This window comes from Gymnodraco acuticeps, unplaced genomic scaffold (assembly GCF_902827175.1).
Source record: "Gymnodraco acuticeps unplaced genomic scaffold, fGymAcu1.1, whole genome shotgun sequence".
NCBI classification, from domain to species: Eukaryota; Metazoa; Chordata; class Actinopteri; order Perciformes; family Bathydraconidae; genus Gymnodraco; species Gymnodraco acuticeps.
The window spans coordinates 1,217,888-1,240,071 of NW_022990966.1; the positions used below are offsets into that span (position 1 = coordinate 1,217,888).

General features: G+C 39.4%; 1 protein-coding gene across 1 annotated transcript in view; it reads left to right on the forward strand.

Annotated features, from left to right (window-relative positions):
• The first annotated feature begins 1,240 nt into the window (after positions 1-1,240).
• Positions 1,241-22,184, forward strand: part of slc25a21 (solute carrier family 25 member 21) — a 95,252-nt gene continuing 74,308 nt past the window's right edge. The window contains exons 1-2 of the mRNA XM_034235479.1: positions 1,241-1,395; positions 1,505-1,586. Of these exons, the coding sequence (XP_034091370.1) occupies positions 1,517-1,586 (70 nt within the window). The 5' untranslated portion in view covers positions 1,241-1,395; positions 1,505-1,516. The remainder of the gene's footprint in view (positions 1,396-1,504; positions 1,587-22,184) is intronic.

Genomic DNA, 22,184 nt, shown 5'->3' on the forward strand with positions numbered 1-22,184 from the left:
GTGAATAGCAGTCAGAGGATAAGTCAGACGCTTGTCATTTTTCATTTTGTTTAACACATGCTATCAGATCTCTATTGTATATCAATATTGTATGAATTGCATGTTGACACTAGTTGTGGCTTTGCATTATTTATCCAGGTTACACTCTTTTCTCAAAGGGACAAAATCCATCTTCTGGGTCAACAACTGAATTAGCTCCTGCGCGATTGGCTCTTAAAGGATTGGGCCGAAGTCGAGCTGACCACAGCCTCATTATAAATCATTGATTAGTTTATTTACCATAGTGATTTTAACAATGATTATTTAGTTAATCTGGCAAGAAAAAGTCAATATTATATACAGATTTAAAGATTGTTCCTGGTTCAATTTCTTAAAAAATAAATAATACTGTTTGCTAGCTACTTCTCACTCGTTTGTCAATTTCACCATGTTGGGCTATGACATTTTCTAAACTAACAAATAAACAGATTCATAAAAAAATATCCTTCCATAATTAAATAACCCTTATGAGAGACACAGTTCACATGGTGCACTGCAGTGTAATTGCGTGATTCTCAAAAGAAAGATTTTGGGTGGAGTCTCATGTTTTAACGGAACAGGAACAGGAAAAGTGAACTCCCCTTTTACACCGATATACTGTAAACTGTTAGCTATAACCTGCACACTGTTTGAATATCACCTACATTATTTATATATATTTTAAACAATAATGTGTCATTTGCATTGTGTAATTTATTCTACATTTCCTTTTTGTATTTATATTGTTCTTGCAAACGTATTTTAATGCTATATTTGCTCTATATTTTACATCTTAATTTCTCTTAGTGTGTTTATGCATTCACCATTTTACACCAAAGCTAATTCATTGTACATGTAAACCTACTTGGCTAATTCAGATTCCTATATTAATCATTCAAATGTTTTTTATATAGCCCAATATCAGAAATTAAATAACACATACAGCATCTAACGGCCTCTGACCTTAGACCCTTGCAAACAAATTGGAAAAAAGTCCCCAAAAGAAACTGATGAATTACATTAAATAATGTGCAAAGTAAACATTGGAGTAAGGTTGCCACTGTAAAAGATAAACGGACACTTTAATAAAAAATACTTTTCTGCTCATTGATTTTTTGTACGATACTGATCTAGAAAGTGTCAGTAGGGGTTTTATTCATTGTTTATTTACACTTTTCAAAAATGCTTGAGGCGATGGGAGGTGAATGTGATGCAGCAGTATTTGTTTTGCTTGGTAATTGATTCCATATTAGCCTAGCCTAGCCTGAGAGCCTCGGAGAGATATCACTGCTGCGCTTTCTCCAGCGTGGGCTGCAAGAGCACAACTTCAGAGAGTCAAGACACAACACAGCCGCCTCATAAGAGCAGGAAACACGGGTAGGTCGTGTGAAGCATGCTGTAACAGCGATATAACACGATGTACTAACTCACGATACGATACAAGCAGAGATAACTGGCTCAATAACGGGTTTGTTTGTTTTGGTAGGACACTTTAACAATGACAACCAAGAAGCCGCAGAGTTTGCTCCGTGAAGCGTCTCATCAGATTATAGCGGGAGGATCCGCAGGTAAGTCTGCACGTTTTATTTCTGCTTCTTACAACGATTGATTATGTAATAGTTTAGGTAGTTTGCACGCTGCTAAATGTATGTAGCATAGCAACAGTGTTACCGAATAATCAAATGTATGCTGTGGCGACACGTTCACCTTCCCAAGAGACTAGAGGTACAGAAACGTTTCGGGTTTTAATCACACACGCGTAATCATTAACCGAATAAATGATTTGGGTCACCTGGATCAAAGAGGATATACGTGAGAGTAAGATAGTTCACACTCTGCAAAACTGCAGGGTTCCCGGAAGAGCCAAAGGGAAGGGCAATCAGTCTGCGCATGCGTACAGTTCAAGGATTAAAAGGCTTTATTGTCATGAGACGATTAAACACATTTTTTTTTTAAATGTTGCAAAAAGAGAAGATAAATTAGAATATTATAGTGCAGATTTTGTTGCAAGACCAATGTGCAAGTACACTATATACTTGTCAGGAAAATAAATACAATAAGCTAATAATGCAGAGAATGTTGTAGGTGACCAAGTAAATGCAGGAGTCTATATACACATGTGAATCAAGTAAGATAAACAAGAACAGAGAGTACAATTAAATTAAATGCTGTTCATCGTAATGATAACTCTTTTGATAAATAGATTGTAAGATGCAAAGGTATGACAATATATTGTGCAATGTGACTTATAGCATCTATTTTTATTATACTGTACTTAAGGACACATTAAGGTAACCTTTAGCCTCCTATAATTGTGTTTCCATTTCAACACATCTTTATATTTATTATTCAAAGGGGACAAATATTATAATTATTCTGTACAACATTGTTTTGAAAGGTTAAATTACAAAGTATTACAACAACTACCAGACTCAGGGACAGTTTCAACCCACAGGCCATAAGACTATTTAACACCTGAGCTTGCACTAATTTATTTGTATTTGTTGATGTCTTGTAAATTGCACTGTTGAGGAACCTGCTATCTACATTTTTCATACATTACATAATTACACCATAGTTGTGTCTATGTTATGACAATAAACCGTTGAAACTTGAATTATCACCACATGCACAACACACATTGTACTGTACAATAACATTTGACCCTGTATACCCTACTAGGCAGACCTGCATCTCCCAATAATTAGTACAATATTGTTACTAAGTATATCCATTATCTTACTATCCTACTTTATACTTCTACTCCACTATCAGAGGCACATTTTGTACTTTTTACTCAATTCACTTATCTAACAGCTATAGTTACTTGTTATATTGGTGGTATTAGAAATTAGATAAAATTATTTCTGCCTATGTTACAGGAATGCACGTCTTTTGGACTGTGTCTCTCTTACATTGCATATTCTTTGTCATATTGTGAACCTTTGCTCAATTATTGGAGAAGTTTTCATTTTCTGCCTAAACTTTTTCTAAAACTGCGCTGCTTTTCTTTTATAATTCAGATATTCAATCAATCAATCAATCAATGTTTATTTATATAGCCCAATATCACAAATGTTACATTTGTCTCAGTGGACTTCACAGTGTGTACAGAATATCAGTATGACAATACGACACCCTCTGTCCTTAGACCCTCACATCGTACAAGGAAACACTTCCTGAGAAAACCCACAGTTTAAAGGGAAAAATGGGAGAAACCTCAGGGAGAGCAACAGAGGAGGGATCCCTCTCCCAGAACGGACAGACGTGCAATAGATGCCGTATGTAAATCGAAAAGATGATACATTTACAACATAGGTAGACCAAATGTTTGGAAATGCATGTGTCTGTAATAAGAAGATGAATCCACGAGGATGTCAACAATCCTGTGGGAGCCATCAGTGAAGTAGTATGGTGAGAGTCTGGCAGGACCGCAGAGACAGGTTCAGCCACGACTCGAAGTCCAGGACTCAGATCCAGTGCTCAGGATAGAGGATCCAGGACACACGACCACAGCAACATGATTAGCCTCGACTCAGGATCCCGGCGTATATATGGACACAAAAAAAGAGATTTGGGGGAAACTGGGTTAATCGGAACATGAGAGTACACAGGTACAAACAGCCAGAAAGACGGAGTAAGGTGCCCCCCTCAACAGTCCAAGCCTATAGCAGCTAAACTAACGTGTCTACATACATGCACTCCCTTAGGATAGGTTGAGGGAAAAGGGTAGCAAGTAAGAAGTAGGAAACAGAGGTGGAGAGGCACACAGGGAGAAAGGTCCCCATTGGAACCTGAATTTGTCAGAGGAGTGGGTCAGTGACTACGTTCCACACTCCCCGGCCGGGCTAGGCGTTCTCTGCAACCTGTTACCCTCTAATAAACCTCGAGATATTGTGTACCTTTTCATAGTATTTGTATATGTTTTTATTGTCTGTCTCTTCTATTCTATATTTAAGTTTCCTGTACATATTTGTTGTATGTTGTAGTATTCCTTCATATTTTTAGTGACCAATTTTTTATTAATTCAAGCCCTCTTCCCAAGATGAAATCATTCTCATATTTTTCTTATATTCTATGTTTATAGATTTTTGCAATAGGCTACTTAACAAGTGTTTATAAGCTTTTACAAGCTTTTATTTTTTGCCCTGCAGTCAAAGCAACAGTTGCCTCTAGTTGTCGAAATATATACACAATACATGTAGGCCTATTGGGATTAATGAAGTGTTTTGTGACTCTACTCCTGTCTGACATCGTGTGTTTCCTCTTCACAAGACACCAACATGTTCTCTTCGACCTGGTGTGTTTGTATTATGAATATTCTTCCCTAACGGGTTTTAAACGCCTGTGTAACTGACATTGCTATGCTAACGCTAATTGTAATGAGATAACAGTTACACCTCTGTTGGTTTAGAGATTTCCACTAATTTGAGTCTTGTATTTGGAAGAATATGGGACTTGTGAAATGTTTTAATGATGACGCAACTGCTGTAATGTTGTAGTACTCAAAATGGTTTGGTTTATTCGAAGGTAGTGCTCCAGCACTTAAGACTTTTGGCTAATTTGAAGCTAATGCACTAGCACTTTAAACTTTTGGCTAACTTGAAGCTAATGCACTAGCACTTAAAATGGTTTGGCTGATTTGAATCTAAAATACTTGCGAAAACGACTTGCTGTTCTGAATTTTGAATCTTCATGGTTGATTTTACTCGCATTAGAGCCTTTTTGTGCTTCTTTGTTTTTAAAAATATATATCAAGCGTGAATATAGCTTAAAACCTATTTAATGTAAACTTACAGTATTGGCCATCTGAGGCTTCCTTTTTGAAACGTATACATCACCCTTTTAACTACAAAACACATCACGGTATAACATACAGAGTTGTTGTACAGATTGTCTAACCAGGAAGTGAGCAGGAGTCAATCCTCTCGCTTATTTGCTTTACTTTCCCTCTTTTATCCGTTCACAGTCAGTAGTGAGTTGATATTGCGTCACACTGCAGACACGTTGCACGCTCGGGTTTGTGGAAGCAGAGGTTCATTTTAAGGACGTAGAGACAGCTGGTGGACATCCTGATAATATACCCTTGATAAGAGATGCGGGGGAGGAGGAAACATTTCAAAACTCTCCCCTCTAAGTTTAATAATATTTAATACTGAGAAGGCTGGCTTTCAAAACGAAAATCTTGGAAGTCACGTGATTGGGTGTCGGAGATGAGCAAACACAGGGACCGTGTACAATGCATGTATTTCATAAAATATAGCACATTTGTAATTCATATATGTTGTCTTAGGGTATGCATATATTGCACATTTACAAAAACTATTTCTACATTAATACATACTATGAAAACACGACTGTTGATCTTTAACATTAATTAAACTGACTAAAGCTGAAACACTTCTATACTGGTAGGAATAGCATTCTAAAAATGAATGTTTTTCTTAAAATATAACTTCTTCAATCAAGTTATGCCTGCCGTGCCAGATTTTAGCCTCCATGAAGACCATGACCTTCATGTGTCCCATTCTATTTACCACCTGCACTTACTAAACACTTGTTCATTCCAGCCTAACTGTGATAATGACACAATCATTATGAGATTGTTGTAATAGCCTGTCGAACAGTACACACCCAAGCCATTATTCTGAATCACTACCTATCTGAATGAGTTGTAATATGCAGGTAGTTTTACGTCATTCTGTCTGCTCCACCTCGTTGGTCTCGTGTTAATTGTCGGTTGCATTGCTTCACAAAATCTGTGCATCTCTTCATGCATGTTATGTAAGGGCAACACCAAAGTCAAGGTTGGTAGTTAATCATTTTACATTTGTAAAATCTTTGAGCTCACAGCAGTACGTCATATAACATTGTGCTGATAGAGGTTTTGCAGATCAGCTGTTCGTGGCCTGCGTGTGTATTTGTGATGTGAAGGTGATGCATTCACATATATCATTTTATTTATTTACTGTGACATTTAGTGCACTGTACTGTATATCTGATTCTACTTTAATATTGAATTAAATTGTGATTTCATACACTTAATTGTTAAATATCTCAAACTTGCATACTCTGCCCCTCCTTCATCCATTCATAGTGGCTTTGTGTTTGTGGAGTGGTGTGCCAGTTTTGTAGCCAAGCATGAAGAATTGGATTACATATTCAATGAGTGGAAATCTGATATGCTCCTTTTAACTTTCTTGGTAAAGCGTAAGTAACAACATAGAGTTATAAGAACAAGTTAGACTGTCAAGGAATGATCAGGATAGACTGTCTCTTTATCGTATCAACTTCTCTTCTCCAGCCGAGCAAGCGGACAGCTGGAAACAATAAAGAGCACAGAACTATTTCCTCATGTTTTTATTCCCCAGTGTTGTTGCTGTGCTCACTCACTGAGTACATCCACACTGATGGGCGTTTTGAAATAGTTTCTCCAAAGTGTCCAAACTCTTTAGTGAACTTTAGCTTAGATTTGATATTTGATATACTTTATTAATCCCTCGTGGGGAAATTGTTTCTCTGCATTTGACCCATCCTAGTGTTAGGAGCAGTGGGCTGCCATTTTGAACAGCGCCCGGGGAGCAGTGTAGGGAACGGTGCCTTGCTCAGGGACACCTCGGTAGCACTTGGTCTTGCCGGGACTTGAACTGATGACCTTCCAGTTGCCAAGGCAAGTCACCTATGGACTTCGCCACCACCGCCACAAAGGATTCAGAAATTCATATAATACGTGTGTTGCAAGTGTTGTAAGTATAAATGTAAGTGTTTACTTTAGAGATGCCAGGAATATATATCCATTTCTGTTTGCATGTCCAAATTGGTCTTCTTCACCCGAAGAGTATTGTCAGTGTTACATTCTGCATTTCAAAGAGTACAATTGCAGATTACATGACTAAGTAAAAGTGACTCAGCAGATGCTTAAGAAGTCTCTTTCCCAACTTGGCTTGTGACCAACTCTGTTCTCTCTTCCCTCCATTTAACAACACTTTTCTGTTTGGGAAGCCCAACACATTTCTCTGTTTCTCAATCCACCTCAAACAGGGTCAACACTTTTCACACCATTTACCAGACCACATTTTCCAAGCATCACTTCCCACTGCGGATACCAATAATGTAACAATTAGAGAGTCACCTGGCATGTATAGCGTACAGCCTTTGCAGTGTCTCTGTCCCTGTGACGGTCAATGGAAGATTGCTGTAGCTTGTCTGCAAACATCTTTCCATTTCGCTGCCATGCCAGGCTTGTCTTTTTCCTCTGGACTTATTTTTAAACCTTGTAGCTAATTAATGCAATTTCACTGATTCTGCTTTAATCAATGATCTTGTAGTTCATGCTGTAAGACTTCACATCAAGAAACAGTTTTATTTGAGAAAATGTAAATGATCAACACCACATTTGTCAACATCCTGTTCTGTATGTTATAAATAACTGTTAGCTGAACAAATCTAATCACAATATGTATTGAACTGAAGGACTTTGGCTGGGGTAGTTCTTGCCTACCAGTAGTGTGCAATAGTTGAGGAATCACGGCCCTGCTGCATTTCTATTACAATCTGCTCTCTTTCTTTCTCACTCGTGTCTGTGGTGAAAATGTGACAGCTTTTTGTCTGCTGTTACCGAGTAAAGGATGTTCTAGAGGTCATGGTTGCAGTTCCTGCTGCTACTGATAGAGGTTGCTAGAGCTCCTGCATCACTTCAATGAGCGGTTTGCTCTTAAACAAAATTGTTTCAATATTTACACCTATCATTATACAATGCTGGTCACCACTCAGACTTCTCTCTTTCTGTTCAAGTTACGGCGTAATTCTTTTACTGCTTGAAACAACAGAATCACAATGTAAGAGCATCTCTAACCAGCTTTTGCAGTATGTTTCAGGTGTCTGATATTGACCTCATTCACTCTTACTTTGCTTACATACAATGGATTAGTAAAGAAGGAACTAAAATGAGCTCCCAGCAGTAACACCGGAGTCTTTCTTTTTATTCTTGGATTTATTTAGCTTTCATATTTTATGTTTGGAGCTCTGCAAAGATGGCTGGTTTATCATCATTAGTATACAGGACCAGGATCAGCTAATGAAAGCTATGTTTGGCAGTTGTATGAAAACATTTTGGCAATGAACACTTCTTTTCATGCCACCAACTAATGATGAAGTTATCTGGGTGCGACTTGTCTCAGATTATGTTTTTATGAGAAGTTAGGTGTCGTATGTACTCTGGCATTATTGCTTGGCCCTCCCTGTGTAGCTGTCATGAGCCCCCTGGGTCTGACAACCTGCTGTCCTCCTGTCACCCCCAGCCAGAAGCTCAGGGCCTCTCTTCTGTCCTCACCAGGAGTGATGGGACAGGTTTTTAGCACTGAGCAGAATGACCTCAGTCTTTCACACTACCTCCCATCCAGGGATTTGTTATTCTCCTGATTCATTGTTCACAAGGACAGAGACAGCGTCATTTACTGTACGTGGGAGTCATAAAGCCAATAAATGAAATAGGAATGAATGGGACAAGCTACATTTAGTGCACCGTTTGGCTTTCTGATGTACAAGCTGGCACAACAGAGCTGTTTTTTTACCTATATGTTGAATGCCTTGTGTAATACAATATGATTATGATTATTATGCATTTTTGTGTGAACATGTTTTATAGCCTAATATAGAAACAGAAAAACTTGCTTTGATTATGGCGATTGGTACGAGGGGCTGTATAGTAGGCTGGATGAGGATGAAAAGAATGGAGCTCTGCTGCACAAATATGCATTTATATTCCCAATAGTTTTTTTATTTGCTCTATTAAATATTGGAAATCTGAAGTGCTTTTGGCTGTGTAAATATATTAAAATTAGACAATTTTAGAAGTTAAGAGGTTGAAGGTTTTGACTTCCATACACCTCCTGAAAGATCACAATTAGACACTGTTTTATCTTAATATATCACAGGCAAAAGATGTTGGAGATAACATTTTTCATAAAGTATTAAACTAAATATTATTTAGGTTAAGAGTATTTGCTGTCTAAAAATAAACATTTCATAATTTAGGCTTCAGGGAGTCGTCATTTAAAAAAAAAAATAGCCCAAAAATTGTATAATTTAATTGAGAAAAACATCTGCAGATTCATGTTTAATTAACATACTCATTTATTGCATACAGTATGTGTGTTGGCCTTTGAACAGTGTGTTTCAATAAGTCTTAATACCAAACATCAGTTCTCCTTTTGTCCACAAGGGGGTAGTAGTTGCATACTATATCTCCATGCATCGTAAAGGGATGTTGCATCTTCTTAGTGGTTAGGTTTCAGTCTTACTTTAAAGGTGATGTATTTGTGCTCTATACAATTAGGACTTTGCAACCATTTAAAACAAATAACTCAATAAAATGTATTTTCTTATCTGAAAAAAAAGCAATGTAAAAGATAGGGGCATAAAACATAATTGAAATAACAATGTCATCTTGATTAATACACAGTGCACCACATTTTAAAAGTCGAAAATGCAAATCTATCTAGTTACATGCTCGCTGCTGTAATGTTTTCTCTGAGGCCTTTGTTATTTCCTTAGTATGTGCTTTTCTTTTTTTAAAACTCCATGAGTAAATCGATCCGTCTCCAGCAAATGGACTGTGACGACTTGAGACAGACGGCCGGCGTGTGATTACTGCAGCCCCCACCCCCCGCTGTCAGAGCCTTGCTCTCACTGCAGCTCTCCTCATTCAACTGCTTTTAAACAGTGAACCTGAAATCAGTCGGGGAAAGAAGAACAAATAAAGCCACTTAGCCTAAATGAAGGAGAGGAAGAAGGGAGGAGAGGGGGAATCAAATAAATAGTCTGTGCATATGCGTGTGTAGTTGTGCGGCTGACAGTGACTGCAGTTAGCAATCCCAAGTGGCTGCAACAATCACAGCCGAATTAGGCCTAATATTTATTTCCAGAAACAATTGTACATGTTTCAGCGGGGCTTTGATTGATCTCCTGCTGGACATGTTGTAGACAGATGTTTAGATGACCTCATGTTTGAAGTAATGCTAATTCTGGATGGGTTGCTTCTTGGCCTGTTACTCTAAATCAGCTCCCTCTGCCTCCCATCTTTTTTTTTTCCCGTCTGAGAGGACATGCCGTGGCTCATGTACTTCATATTTAACGTGTGCTTTGGCTCGCATAAAATTGCAGCCATTTACATTTTTTTTGTTCCATATTTGACAGACGGATGTCCATGCATTAGGGTCGTGGATGGCTTGTTTAAAATGAGCCATGATGGTGCTGAAGGATGGCTACTTAACCGGACACATCTGTCTTTTGTTCTCAATGCTTCTCTGTGTCAGTTTCAGAACAACGCCGGGATTTGGCATCGAGGCAGCATTTTTGACAAGCCTGTAAACACGAGAGGAAACGGCATACAATATTTGAAGTTTGACTTCTTGTAATTTCTTAATAGATGTGATCTCAGTCATTAATTTGAGTGCATTTCTTCCGATGTGTCGTTAAGAATAAATGGCATGCTGCAGGCGATGGTGTACATTATAATGAAAGTTACCCCTCATTTCATCTGGAGAAATTACAATACACCAGCATTCCTAAAACAAACACTAAAGATTTATTGTCTCCACCGATAATTACCGTCCTCTGCTAATGTGAATGATCACGATGTCATTAGAAATTGGTTGAATGCAAACAGGCATTAGGTCTAATGGTAGGCTAATTAATGCACTGCTAATTTCCGGCATCCACATTTTTTATTTAAAGACCCAAAAGGTTAGCGGCCACGGAAATCATCAAAGAATGGATACTTTTTGCTTTGGTTAAAAAGGTGAACTTAATAAACGAGGGACGTAGGGCTGAATTATTCATCATAGGTCAAATGAAGGTCTTTTTTAGGATAGTGGACCTTTGGGTGGGGGCTCAAATTGCTATTTATAAAAGCAAATCCATGAACTATATCATCCATGAGGTAAAAATGCCACATGTTGCTTAAAGCAAATGTACACTAAATGGTGGTGGAAAGTAACTACATTTATTCCCAAGTAGTGTACAAACTGATTCACAATATTACGTATTTTTATTTTTGCTATACTTCTTCATTACATTTCAGAAGGGAATTTAGTATTTCTTTTACCACACTCATTGGGTCTTCAACACATTATAACAAATCTCACGGTTACTGTTATTTTTTATTTAGAGACCGAAAAAGTCTGCTCGTATGCCATTCGTCTGACTTCCTGCACTCCAATCAGCGTAGCTAATCGCTGCGCTTTGACACACATGCCCACGAAGATTCTCAGTCATCCAAATAAGAAGTCTCTGAAGGCTGCCTGGAAAATCAGCAGTGGCTGTTAAAGCCCTCGTGTAACATCCAAAAAGTATACCTAAAAATATGTATAAACTCTTAACTGAGACATCAAGAAGACTGCATATTATGATGTGATTTATCTATAAATCCACATTGTATCTGATGTAATACCAGCTGCAAAATAAAAACCATGCCTGAGAATCGTTCAGTTTCAGCTGTGGCTACAGGTGAGGCCTCTAACAGGCTTTAGGCTGCATGTGTGAATCATCTTTATTTGACAAGAGCCATCCATTTTCAGTGAAAATACATCTGCCTCCGCCTGAGATATGTGTTTGTCAAATGTTGGAATTAACAACTGAATCCAAAAATACAAATGAGGCATTGCCGAAATATTCTGTTAGGTGTCAAAATGATACCATACCTGATAAACAAAAGAACTGTGGAATTTAAATCCAGTAATGATGTTTTTCAGAGAGAGAGCTTAAATGCAGGTTTCCTCAGTTCTATTCATAGATACGTACTGAACGTCTGGACAGAAAGAAAAGTGTGTCCCAGTTCAGGGAGCCTGTGATGTATGAGCCTCAGTATCGCGCTCGACATTATCTTAATGACAAGATTTATTAAATGGGTTCAGAGGAGGAGGGGTCAGGGGACCGGAGAGGCCCAGTTCTTTTTGAGGAGGGGGAATCCTCTTTTCTTTTGTAGAAACTACCCCTGAGTCCAGCCAAGACGGAACGCGCAATTACCGGATTGTTTTTGCTCGAGCTGCATGGTCATGCGCACGCTGCGAGCCAAGAGAGGCCGAGCGCACGGCAGTGACTTCTGAATCAGCTGTTGTTAGTCAGGGAGTCCTCTGGGTTGTAATGGGTTTGCACTTCTGCATCATTAATAACATAATGGCATTATATCGTAACGAGACTACATCCATAATTATAGCAAATGTCAATAAAAAGCTAAACGGCTTACAAATGTTCAATACATCTTTGATTTTAATTGATAGTAATTGGGCCACAAATATTTTTCCACCATCAAACAGTAGTTTTCACACTAGTTGCCCATTACATATGTCACATGGATTTACACATTAAAAAAAAAATATATATATTGTGGAAAAATAACTACATTTGGGATAAAATCTTTTTTTATGCTATTGAGGAGTGAGGATTTATCGTTGCATAATGTTACAGTCTTTGGTCCCTTTGCTGTTCCAATCACGCTAATGGATAACCAAGTTCATTTATTTTTAAATAGCATTTTCGTTTTTTTTGAAAGAACGATGGGCCCTCAATATGTTTATTGTTACAGGTCACAGTCAGTAAGATTTTTCCTTTGGTTTAGTGCATTAATATTATCAGTAATTTACAGTTTCTTTTAGCCGGTCAGGCATAGGAAACTATACTTTGTTTTCATAGCAGCTTATAGTGAATATCATGGTCACGCATGGCAGCACACACAGGACATTTATCATACATACAAGTTCCTGGAATAATAATAATAATTATACTGTTATTGTAAGAGCGGATTTAGTCAGATAATTATGATTGCTCTCCATGGGAGGCTTTCTCTGGATCATTGCCTTCTATTTAGAGTTACCAATTATTAAAACCAGGGCACAGTGCTCGCTGCAGGAAGCACAGTAGAGCTGCTTTTTTGAAAGTATTTCATCTCGTCTTTGCACGATTTAAATTCTGCAAACAAGAGGATCACAAAGGTCTTCTACGCCTATCAAGTCAGCATTAAAAGCCATTTTGTGTGTTAAGAAAAAAGGGAGGAAGACAGTTGTAAAGTAAGCACCGAGATTACTCTTGCAAATTCCATTGCAGCCAAAGTGAAAAGCGAAGGCATACATGTCAACAATAATACAACTGGGAGGGAATTCCAGCTATGATTAATTAGTAAAGAAGCGTAAAGGTGACCATGTAAGAACAGTTTCCCGCTGTTAGAATGGACTTTGTGCATGTGTACTTCTACCGGGGTCTGGGTTATGTATTCGTGCAAAAATAAAATGGCTTTGTGTGCATGTGCGTGCTTTGGCTATGTTTTAATGCCACAAAGTGTATGTGTTGGTTTGTTTTGCCTGTGTGCATCCGGATGACACATTTTATGCCGGGAAGTTGGATATAATTGCGTGTGTTGGAATGCATCCAAGGAAATAGATATTATATATAGCGTGAGTGTGTGTGTGTGTTCTTCATGCTTCTGTATTATGTTTTCAGTGTGTATTTTTGACCCCAGCTCTGTCTTGAAGCTTCTAATTAAGTTGCAATGGGAACAAGGTCGTCCTGTAGAGAGCTACTGTTTGTCATCCCATCAGACTTAATATTTCATGCGGCCATTTTAGTAAATCTTTTATGTGACGTTTAAAAAAAAAAAAAAACGTAAAAATGAATTGCAGAAAGCGGGAACAAATCGGATTGTTAAAAATGTCAACACGGCTACTCAAGAGCCGCAACATGCTCTCTGTTTATCCTCTACCACCTTGTTCCTCATGAACACTGACATGTGTGTTGAAAAGTCTCGAATTGGGCATTTAACCTCCTGCCCTGTAGCTCAGAGCCACAGTTTGTGCAGGTCAGACATGTGGGCCTGCTGCATTGCGGTGGAAGTAACCGCTGCATGCCTTCCTAATGCAGGTTTTTCAGGCTCACCGGTTTTTGATCTTTTGTTTAATATTTTTTTGTTTTGGGAAATCTTAAAAAAAAAAAAAAAGTCAAGGCCAAAGAAAACCTCATGTCAACAGAATATGATACACGATTCAGATACAGTAATTACAAAACCCTCCGTTCTCCTGCTGTAAGCGAGGCAATATAAATAAACATAATAAGTACTGTCAAAAAAACAAAACCGGACAAACTAAAAACTGTGTGTGTGTGTGTGTGTGTGTGTGTGTGTGTGTGTGTGGTGTGTGTGTGTGTGTGTGTGTGTGTGTGTGTGTGTGTGTGTGTGTGTGTGTGTGTGTGTGTGTGTGTGTGTGTGTGTGTGTGTGTGTGTGTGTGTGTGTGTGTGTGTGTGTGTGTGTGTGTGTGTGTGTGTGTGTGTGTGTGTGTGTGTGTGTGTGTGTGTGTGTGTGTGTGTGTGTGTGTGTGTGTGTGTTGGGTGTGTGTGTACGTACTTTATCTTTACTTGACGGGACTTGACACCCCATCAGACCTGGGCAGACGTTTTGAACCATCTCCTCGTAGTTTATGGCTCGCTGGTATAGATTAGAGCCGGGGATAAAGTTTATTATCAGCCAGCAGGAAGTGAGAGTGTAAGCCAATGCAATGTTCTCTCAAGTATTTGCTGTGTGTGTGTGTGTGTGTGTTTCAGAGGGTGGGGCTTTGGGACTGTAGAGGGGTGAAGTGCCTGTGATCCTTGGGAGTGGAACGCATTTCCTTTGGTTGCCCTCCAATTTTTTACTGGTTTGCCCCAGCACATGAGCATGATGGGGCTGTTTCTATTATCCAGCTTCCCAGACCCCCCCACACTCATTACTGGTTTGTGATGTGTGTGTGTGTGTGTGTTGTGTGTGTGTGTGTGTGTGTGTGTGTGTAAGGTGTGTGTGTGTTGTGTGTGTAAGGTGTGTGTGTGTGTGTGTGGTGTGTGTTTGTGGTGTGTGTGTGGTGTGTGTGTGTGTGTGTGTGTGTGGTGTGTGTGTTGTGTGTGTGTGTGTGTGTGTGTGTTGTGTGTGTGTGTGTGTGTGTGTGTGTGTGTGTGTGTGTGTGTGTGTGTGTGTGTGTGTGTGTGTGTGTGTGTGTGTGTGTGTGTGACCCTCTGGATGAGCTGGGGATTTATAACACAGGTTCATACAGTAAGCTCCGGCCACAAACTGTAATTTGTTCTCCCCTTGTGTAGATCTGTAGTTGAGACAGGCCTGCCCACTTTAGCTTAACTATATCAAGATGAACAGCATTTGGGCAGTGCAGTAATCATAATTTAATTTGTTGTGCTCACGGGCCAATTGTGTCGTTTCAGAGGAAATATCTCGTGCCCGGTGGCCATGGGAGAGCATGTCCCGGGGCAAGGCTTTAATTAGGGAAGCTCAAATGTATAGACACTTTGTATTATTTCTGATCTTGAGTAGTTGAAGGATGACATACTTTAAGGAAAGGATCCTGGCAGAGGACGAGGAACATTTTTATAATCAGAGACAAAACTGAATGAAAGGTCACGTTAGGAATGTGTTTACCATTTCATTATCGTTTTGAAATCAAAGAGTTCTGCAGTGAAATCAAAGCAGACACAAATGTCACAGTCTGGAAAGAGCCAATGAAGAACAGTGAGAGGTAATGCACCGGGTTAGGTTTGTTTCAAATGAGATGAAGAAAAAAGTGTTAGTGTTAATGTTCATCTCTTCAATCCTGAGAATGATGCGATACGTTCTAAATGTATCTCATTTTCTGCACAGCTATCTAATGAGGATAAAAGTGTTTTGCCCTGTGAGGACGATCCGATCCAAGTACTTTATGGATATGATGACTCAGACATAGTGACTAGAGGGCAAAAGAAAGCCATAATGGTTCTTTTTAATCCGTCTCATGTATTGAATTAAGAGTTTGTACTTGATTCCAGCAGCACTTTTAGTAGCACAGCTTAGTGAAGTTCATGGATTTGAAGGTATTCTAAAGATGAATAACTTTGCTCATGGATGCAACAATGATTTCACTTAACCGAGACGTACAGCTCTCAAAATATGATATAATCCCCTCACATCTGTGTTTAGTTTGCTGCAGGTATCATTGGAAATGTTCATTCGACCAGTACGAGACGCGTATTTGTTCTGAAAGCCATCCAAACTTTCCTTCAGCACACTGATTCTTGAGATTGTTTCATCCCACATCGAGATCCAAATCATGACTCAGATATGACACGGTCTGTATTTTCTATGGCCTGTGTGAGCTTTAAAACAAGAGTCCACACTGAGATGCGTTTAGTAGAACGGAGACCACACAGGGCGCCGGCGCAGCGACTCCGGCATTTGAAGCAGATACAGGCGGAGAATCGGGACGCAGGAGGGTTAAGTTATCAGCGGGTTGACAGGGCGAGCGCTCAGCTGGGCGGCTCTGTAATAAGAGGCTCTGACAGATGCTTTCTCCATTCGTAGAATCCCCAAGAAGCTTTGCAGGAACACACAGACAGCCAGCTGTTTCCATAGTGAAGCATTGATGTTAACGTCTTCAAACGGAGAACATGAATCCAATAATAACTGTAGCAGAGTGTCTTTTCAAGTCATGGCACAATAATCCCTGTAGTCTGGTCCATATGTATCAGAGGGAGCAGGTGACGTGTATTTGTATTCGGCCTACATTTGTGTTTTTCAGGTATGGTATGTAACGGTTAGAGGGGAATTATCAGTCCAAAAAGTTTCCTGCGTCTTTGCCTATACCGCACAAGAAGAAATATTTTGAGAGCTTCATTGGTGTTCTGGTCTTTCCTGAATTGCAGTACTCTCGGGTGTGTTTCATAATGGTACTTGGAGCGTTGCAGGCTGATCTATCACACCCAGGGGAGAATCTGCACTCTGCACCAATCCATCAGTCCCCAGCCGGGGAAGGCAGAATGACACTCAGGCCTCTACCATTACGGCCCCCCATCATATTCAGAATTTACCTTAAATTGATGGTATTTTTTTTCCATGAAGGAAACGTCTTGAGTGATCATGCACAGGTCTTTGCGTTTTTGCAGATGTTGTTTTTTTTGTGATTAGTTGAGGAAATGTTTTGTTAGTAGAACATTTTCTGAACAATTTCTTTAATTGTACTCGCCCAGTTATTAGACCACAAGATGTCGGTGTACTTTATTTTATTAGTTAATTGATATTTACATCACCCACACAATTTAATACATTTATTATTTTAACTCTAATAATGATTATACAAATATTACTCATGCTAATTTTAGCAAACTCTACTGGATACAGAACACTACAGCTCTTGGTTTTTCTTAAGTGGAAAGGAGACAAGGTAATTACCCTTAAGGCAATTAGAGAAAGGGGCTGAGGGAGTAGGAAAGTCATTTTCTAACCCAAACATCCTGGTCCGAGGGCCGTAGCGGCTGGACAGCCTCCTGGAGGCCGCTGGCTGGCTCGCAGGGAGCCGCGCATGTGGAAGCAGATCAGCGTTTGTTTTCTTTCTCCGGAGGCAGGCCTCTGAAACTTCTGCCAGATGAGCAGCACCTGAAATGCAGCAGATCTTCCACCACCGTCAGCAGGGGGAGTGATTTACTGTAGACGCTTTGGCATGCTTGGTGTGCATGAAATCTTTAAGTCGGCTTCATCACACTGAAATATAATGGATCAGGGAGGATGGCGTTTGTAGGTAGATGAAGCCTCAAATGTTATTTTTTGCGGCTTGAAAATGTTTGTGTGGACCTATAAACATACTCAACCCACTTACTACTGACAGCTTATTGCATGTAATACGATGGCAGTATACCAAACAAATACAACCCAGTGAAGAGATGAATGTAAAAAGAAAAATGGGTTCTTGTGGTTTGATTTGATTTTGGCAACTTGAGGGCTTTCCCCCATAATGTTCCATACCATTCAAACTATGAGTCATTTTTCTTTATCCCTAAGGAAAACTCGGTGCCAGTCCCAAAATAAATTCTGAGTTTAGTTTAGTTAACATTTAGGAGAAAAGGTGTAATAACTGCAGAAGTGTCAGTTTGACACAGTAACGTTTCAGAATTGTATTCATTGTGATGATGGCTCAGGTGACAAGGCGACATCACTCTACCAACAAACCTGTATAGCAAAAAATCTCTTCACAATCAAAAATCCGTTGATTATAAAATAATAATACAAATTGATATTTTAAGGTACTGCCCATTTTTCTAATCACACAGCAATTATTTTAACATGAATCAAACTGAATATATGTTGGTTTAGAACTACTGGTTGGATGAAACAAGATATTTGAAGAGGTCACTTTGGGAAATTGTGACGGGTACTTTTAGCTGTTTTCTCAATTCAAAAAATCCTGAAGAAGCTTTGCAGGAACACGCAGGCTGCCAGATGCTCTATAGTGAAGCATTGATGTTAACGTCTTCAAACACACGCATGAGTCCAAGAATAACTGTAGCAGAGTCTCTTTTTGATGCATGGCACAAGAACTCCCAGTCTGGTGCAGATTTATCAGAGCAGGTGATGTGTATTTTTCCATGCGGGGAATTATCAGTAACACTCAGGGGCTCTGTTGTTTGCCACTTTTCAACACTTACCCTTTTCGGAAAGTCTATTTTGTATTAATAAAAAATCCAGTAGAAATTCAGAAAACAGACAAAAAAAGAGCTGAAACAATATTTCCGTTAATCCATTCGAAAATCACCAGACTTGCTTTTATAAAATGATACTATCCGCTTAATTTTCGAAGCCTCCAATGATAGTTTAGGTGTTTTAGTCTGAAAGATAATTTATTGACCAAATTATCTTTTGACAAAAATCATTGTTTTATTAGCTAATAGTTAAAATATGCAGTCTTGGTTCAGATTTGTAGGATGCCAGTGAGTGCAGAAACATACAGTATATGGTGGTGGGATTTAAAAGGAATAAGCAGAGGACCTGGGTGGGGGGGTGGGGAGAAAGAAAAAGAGAGCAGAAAGATTTGGGGTGTCAAAAGAGGACAGGACGAAGAGCTCTGGCACTATCTGGCCTATCTTCGTATCCATGCATTTGATCTGAGGATCACCCTGAGAGTCACAGCACTGACAGTTCAGAGCAGAGAGCAGGTCAGAAGCGTAACGGCTTGTAAGTGATGCCGATCAGGAAGCAAACGGGGCTCTGCATTAAAACCCCTACATGAAAAATGTAGCTTTGTGTGAAAGCCAGAGTGGAAATGGACTTTCAGAATGTGAATCAAACGCCATTTCGTCTTCTGTGCAGTGAGCTGATAAATGTTGTCCATTTATTAGTCATTCTGAGTCGGTTCCCACCCTTCAGGAAGTTCATGTAGTGTGGACCTTTAAACGTGTCCTGTAAAAGAAAAGAGAAGAAGAAGAAGCATTCTGATTCAATGAGAATTAGTCTTGGCCTCTGGACAAGAATCTCTAATGAGCAAACACTGGATGATATCATTTTGAGGGTTGGAGGGAATTAGCTTGATTAGAATAACCCTCAGAGCTCACCTTGGCTCCTCTGCAGTCAGCCTGTCAGACCCCCCCCCCCTACTGTGGTGTGTTAAATGAGGAAAGAAAAATGAACTCTGGTGTTGGAATTTAGTTTAGCTCAATTTTGTTATTTTCTGAACATTTTAGCTGCTAACAGAGAGGTCTGGTTTATCCGTCAGTGAGGCTTGCCATCAGCTCTCTTAAAACAACAAGCCTCGCCCGCCAAACTTCCTAGATAATTAGCGAAGCATTTCACACACTGCAGAACATCAAAAAGCAAAATGGAAAATTGACAAATGAAGCATAGTCTGTGTAAAGTGGGAAGGTTGTTTCTAAATTGGAGAGTTGGTGGAGATCCAATGCAGCACATGGTCACTTTAAAAAAAACTTTGCAGTATAACTTCCAATTGACACCAATCAGCAGTACTGTGGCTTCTTTAACGCCCTGTTGTGATTCGTACAAGATATTTTTATTCTGAATTCATTAGCTGATTTATTTACAGCTGTTTATCATAGAGGCCTCATAACTGATTACAAGCACTAAGATAAGTGTGGGAAGAATGTGCTCAATTGTATTTGAATGCAGCCACAGTCCTGAATGGGGATTTTTAGAGCAGAAAGAATGTTTTTAAATGTTGCTACCACAGTCAGTTCCTGAGTGGCTGGGTCGGACAGCCTGTAAAAAACAAACAGATTTTGATCAGATTTTAGGCTTTTTTTATTAAGTGTTGATTGTTTTACTTTCTCGTTTAGTCTGTTCCTGGTTTCTACAATGAATGCCAGGCAATTACAATTCTCAATAAGCTCCGTCATAATGATTGTTTCTACTTAAAGGTCTCCTATTATACTGTTTTTCATCAATATATTATAGCTCTCAGATATACAGAACATGTCTCTGAAGTGTTTGGCTCCAAACACCAAACAGATCATTGCAGCATTACCCATAATCCCCTCTGTTTCAGCCCTGTTTCCAAAGTGCTGATTCTCTGTCTGTTACTTTAGATGAAAATAAGGAGCCCCTCCCCACGCCCCTCTGAGAGAGATCTGGTTACAAAGAACACAATAGTGCTCTAGGAGGAGGAGAGTCAGGTGATAAGGTGGGGGGGGGGGGGGGGGGTTACCTTGGTTGCTGATTGGCTAATGGTTACACAAGCCAAAAAAAATCGTTATGACATCATAAAGTGGCCAAAATCTGATCAGCTCGTTTTCAGACAGGTTGTTCTATAAATGGATAATTTTTTCTAGTTAAGAATATTATTTTAAAACATGTAATCAATATGTCTGTGGTTTTGAAACATTATTCTAAGCTGATGATTCCACATGTTAATGGACATGCACATTATAGTACAGTCCAACTCCTCACCATTCTTGGTCAGAAAACTATTTCAAAGATTCATCTATGACTTGACATAAACATGGAGTCGTCCTTTAAAAGACATATACATCTTACACAAACACACACAGATGCCACATGCATATATACATACACAGCTTTACACACACTGATCCTGGTCACCACACCCTGTCAGAGGAAACTGTCACTCTGTCCACCGTGGCACTCTGGAGAGTTGAACTTGACTGAAACATATGTCTTCAATTTTAATAGCTCTCCATTCCCCCAGATGGCCTGAAGGGGGGAGGAAGGTTGCCTGAGAAGCTGCGTTTCATGTAAGAATAATTTGTGCTAAGTAGCTGGGCGATCTGTTTGTTGCGCAAGAGCCGACAGTTTGTTTATGTTTCTTGAGGAGTATGATGGATGGAGCAGGAGTTGATGCTAATTAGACTAAATTGTTGCGAAGAATGCCGAGGGTCTGCGCTGCACTGCTGAGGCCAGTTTCCATTGTTCCTGCGTCCTCTTACTTTGGCCTTAATTGAATGGAGCTTGGGTACATTCATCATGGTAGTGGGCGTCTAGGGTAAGAAACCAATGGCTGGACATGGAGGGAGAGGATGTGCAGAAGAATTATGGGGGACAGAGGGAGAGCAGGCCATTGGATGAAGATGTCACTTAGCCAATTAGAAGAGACCTGAGTCCAACTGGCCATGAAATTAATGTTTACCCAGCGAGTCGTGACCAGAGAGGATTAGCAGCTCCTAAACTCCTCCCCCTGCAGCCCGGCAGACATGGTCAACTGCACAAGATGGCCATTAAAGAAAGTGTCACTGCACGTGCTTTACTCTTGAAAACACGCCTATTTAATCACCTCCTGTTTATGCTACAGATATCCCACTCAAAATGAATATTACTCCAGAACATTCTGCGTGTATTGGTTAACATTAACAGTGTTTTTTCTTATTCAATGACATGTAAAAAGCCAGTTTTATGATCACCAACTTGGTTGTGTGGATTGATGATTAAACACTATTATATACATGTGGGTTCAACCACATAGACACATTGTATTTGGAACTTTTTAATTATGAATCACCAAGTTGAATATATTAGAGTGCTTTCCAGTTGTAGTTATGAGTTCGATTATTTACAGATCAGAAACCCTTGAGTACACTTAAATGCTGCACTTCATTGTCCCTGTGAGTGTTAGGTCAATGCCCTTGTTTTCCTCTCCATAGCCCGCAGTTTGAAACCCAATCTTACTGCGATCGGTTCGTAGTCTCTAAGCCCATGGTGACAATCATTTTTTTCCCCAAATCCCCCAAAAATGTTCTCAGGCTTCATGACATGTCATCTTTATTTAACCTTTAAATCAAAAATCATGCACAGAGCTTTTCAAAATCACCTTAAGTATACCTATATCAGTACATAGCTAACTTAAGTCAACATCAGCCTGAGCGTAGGTCA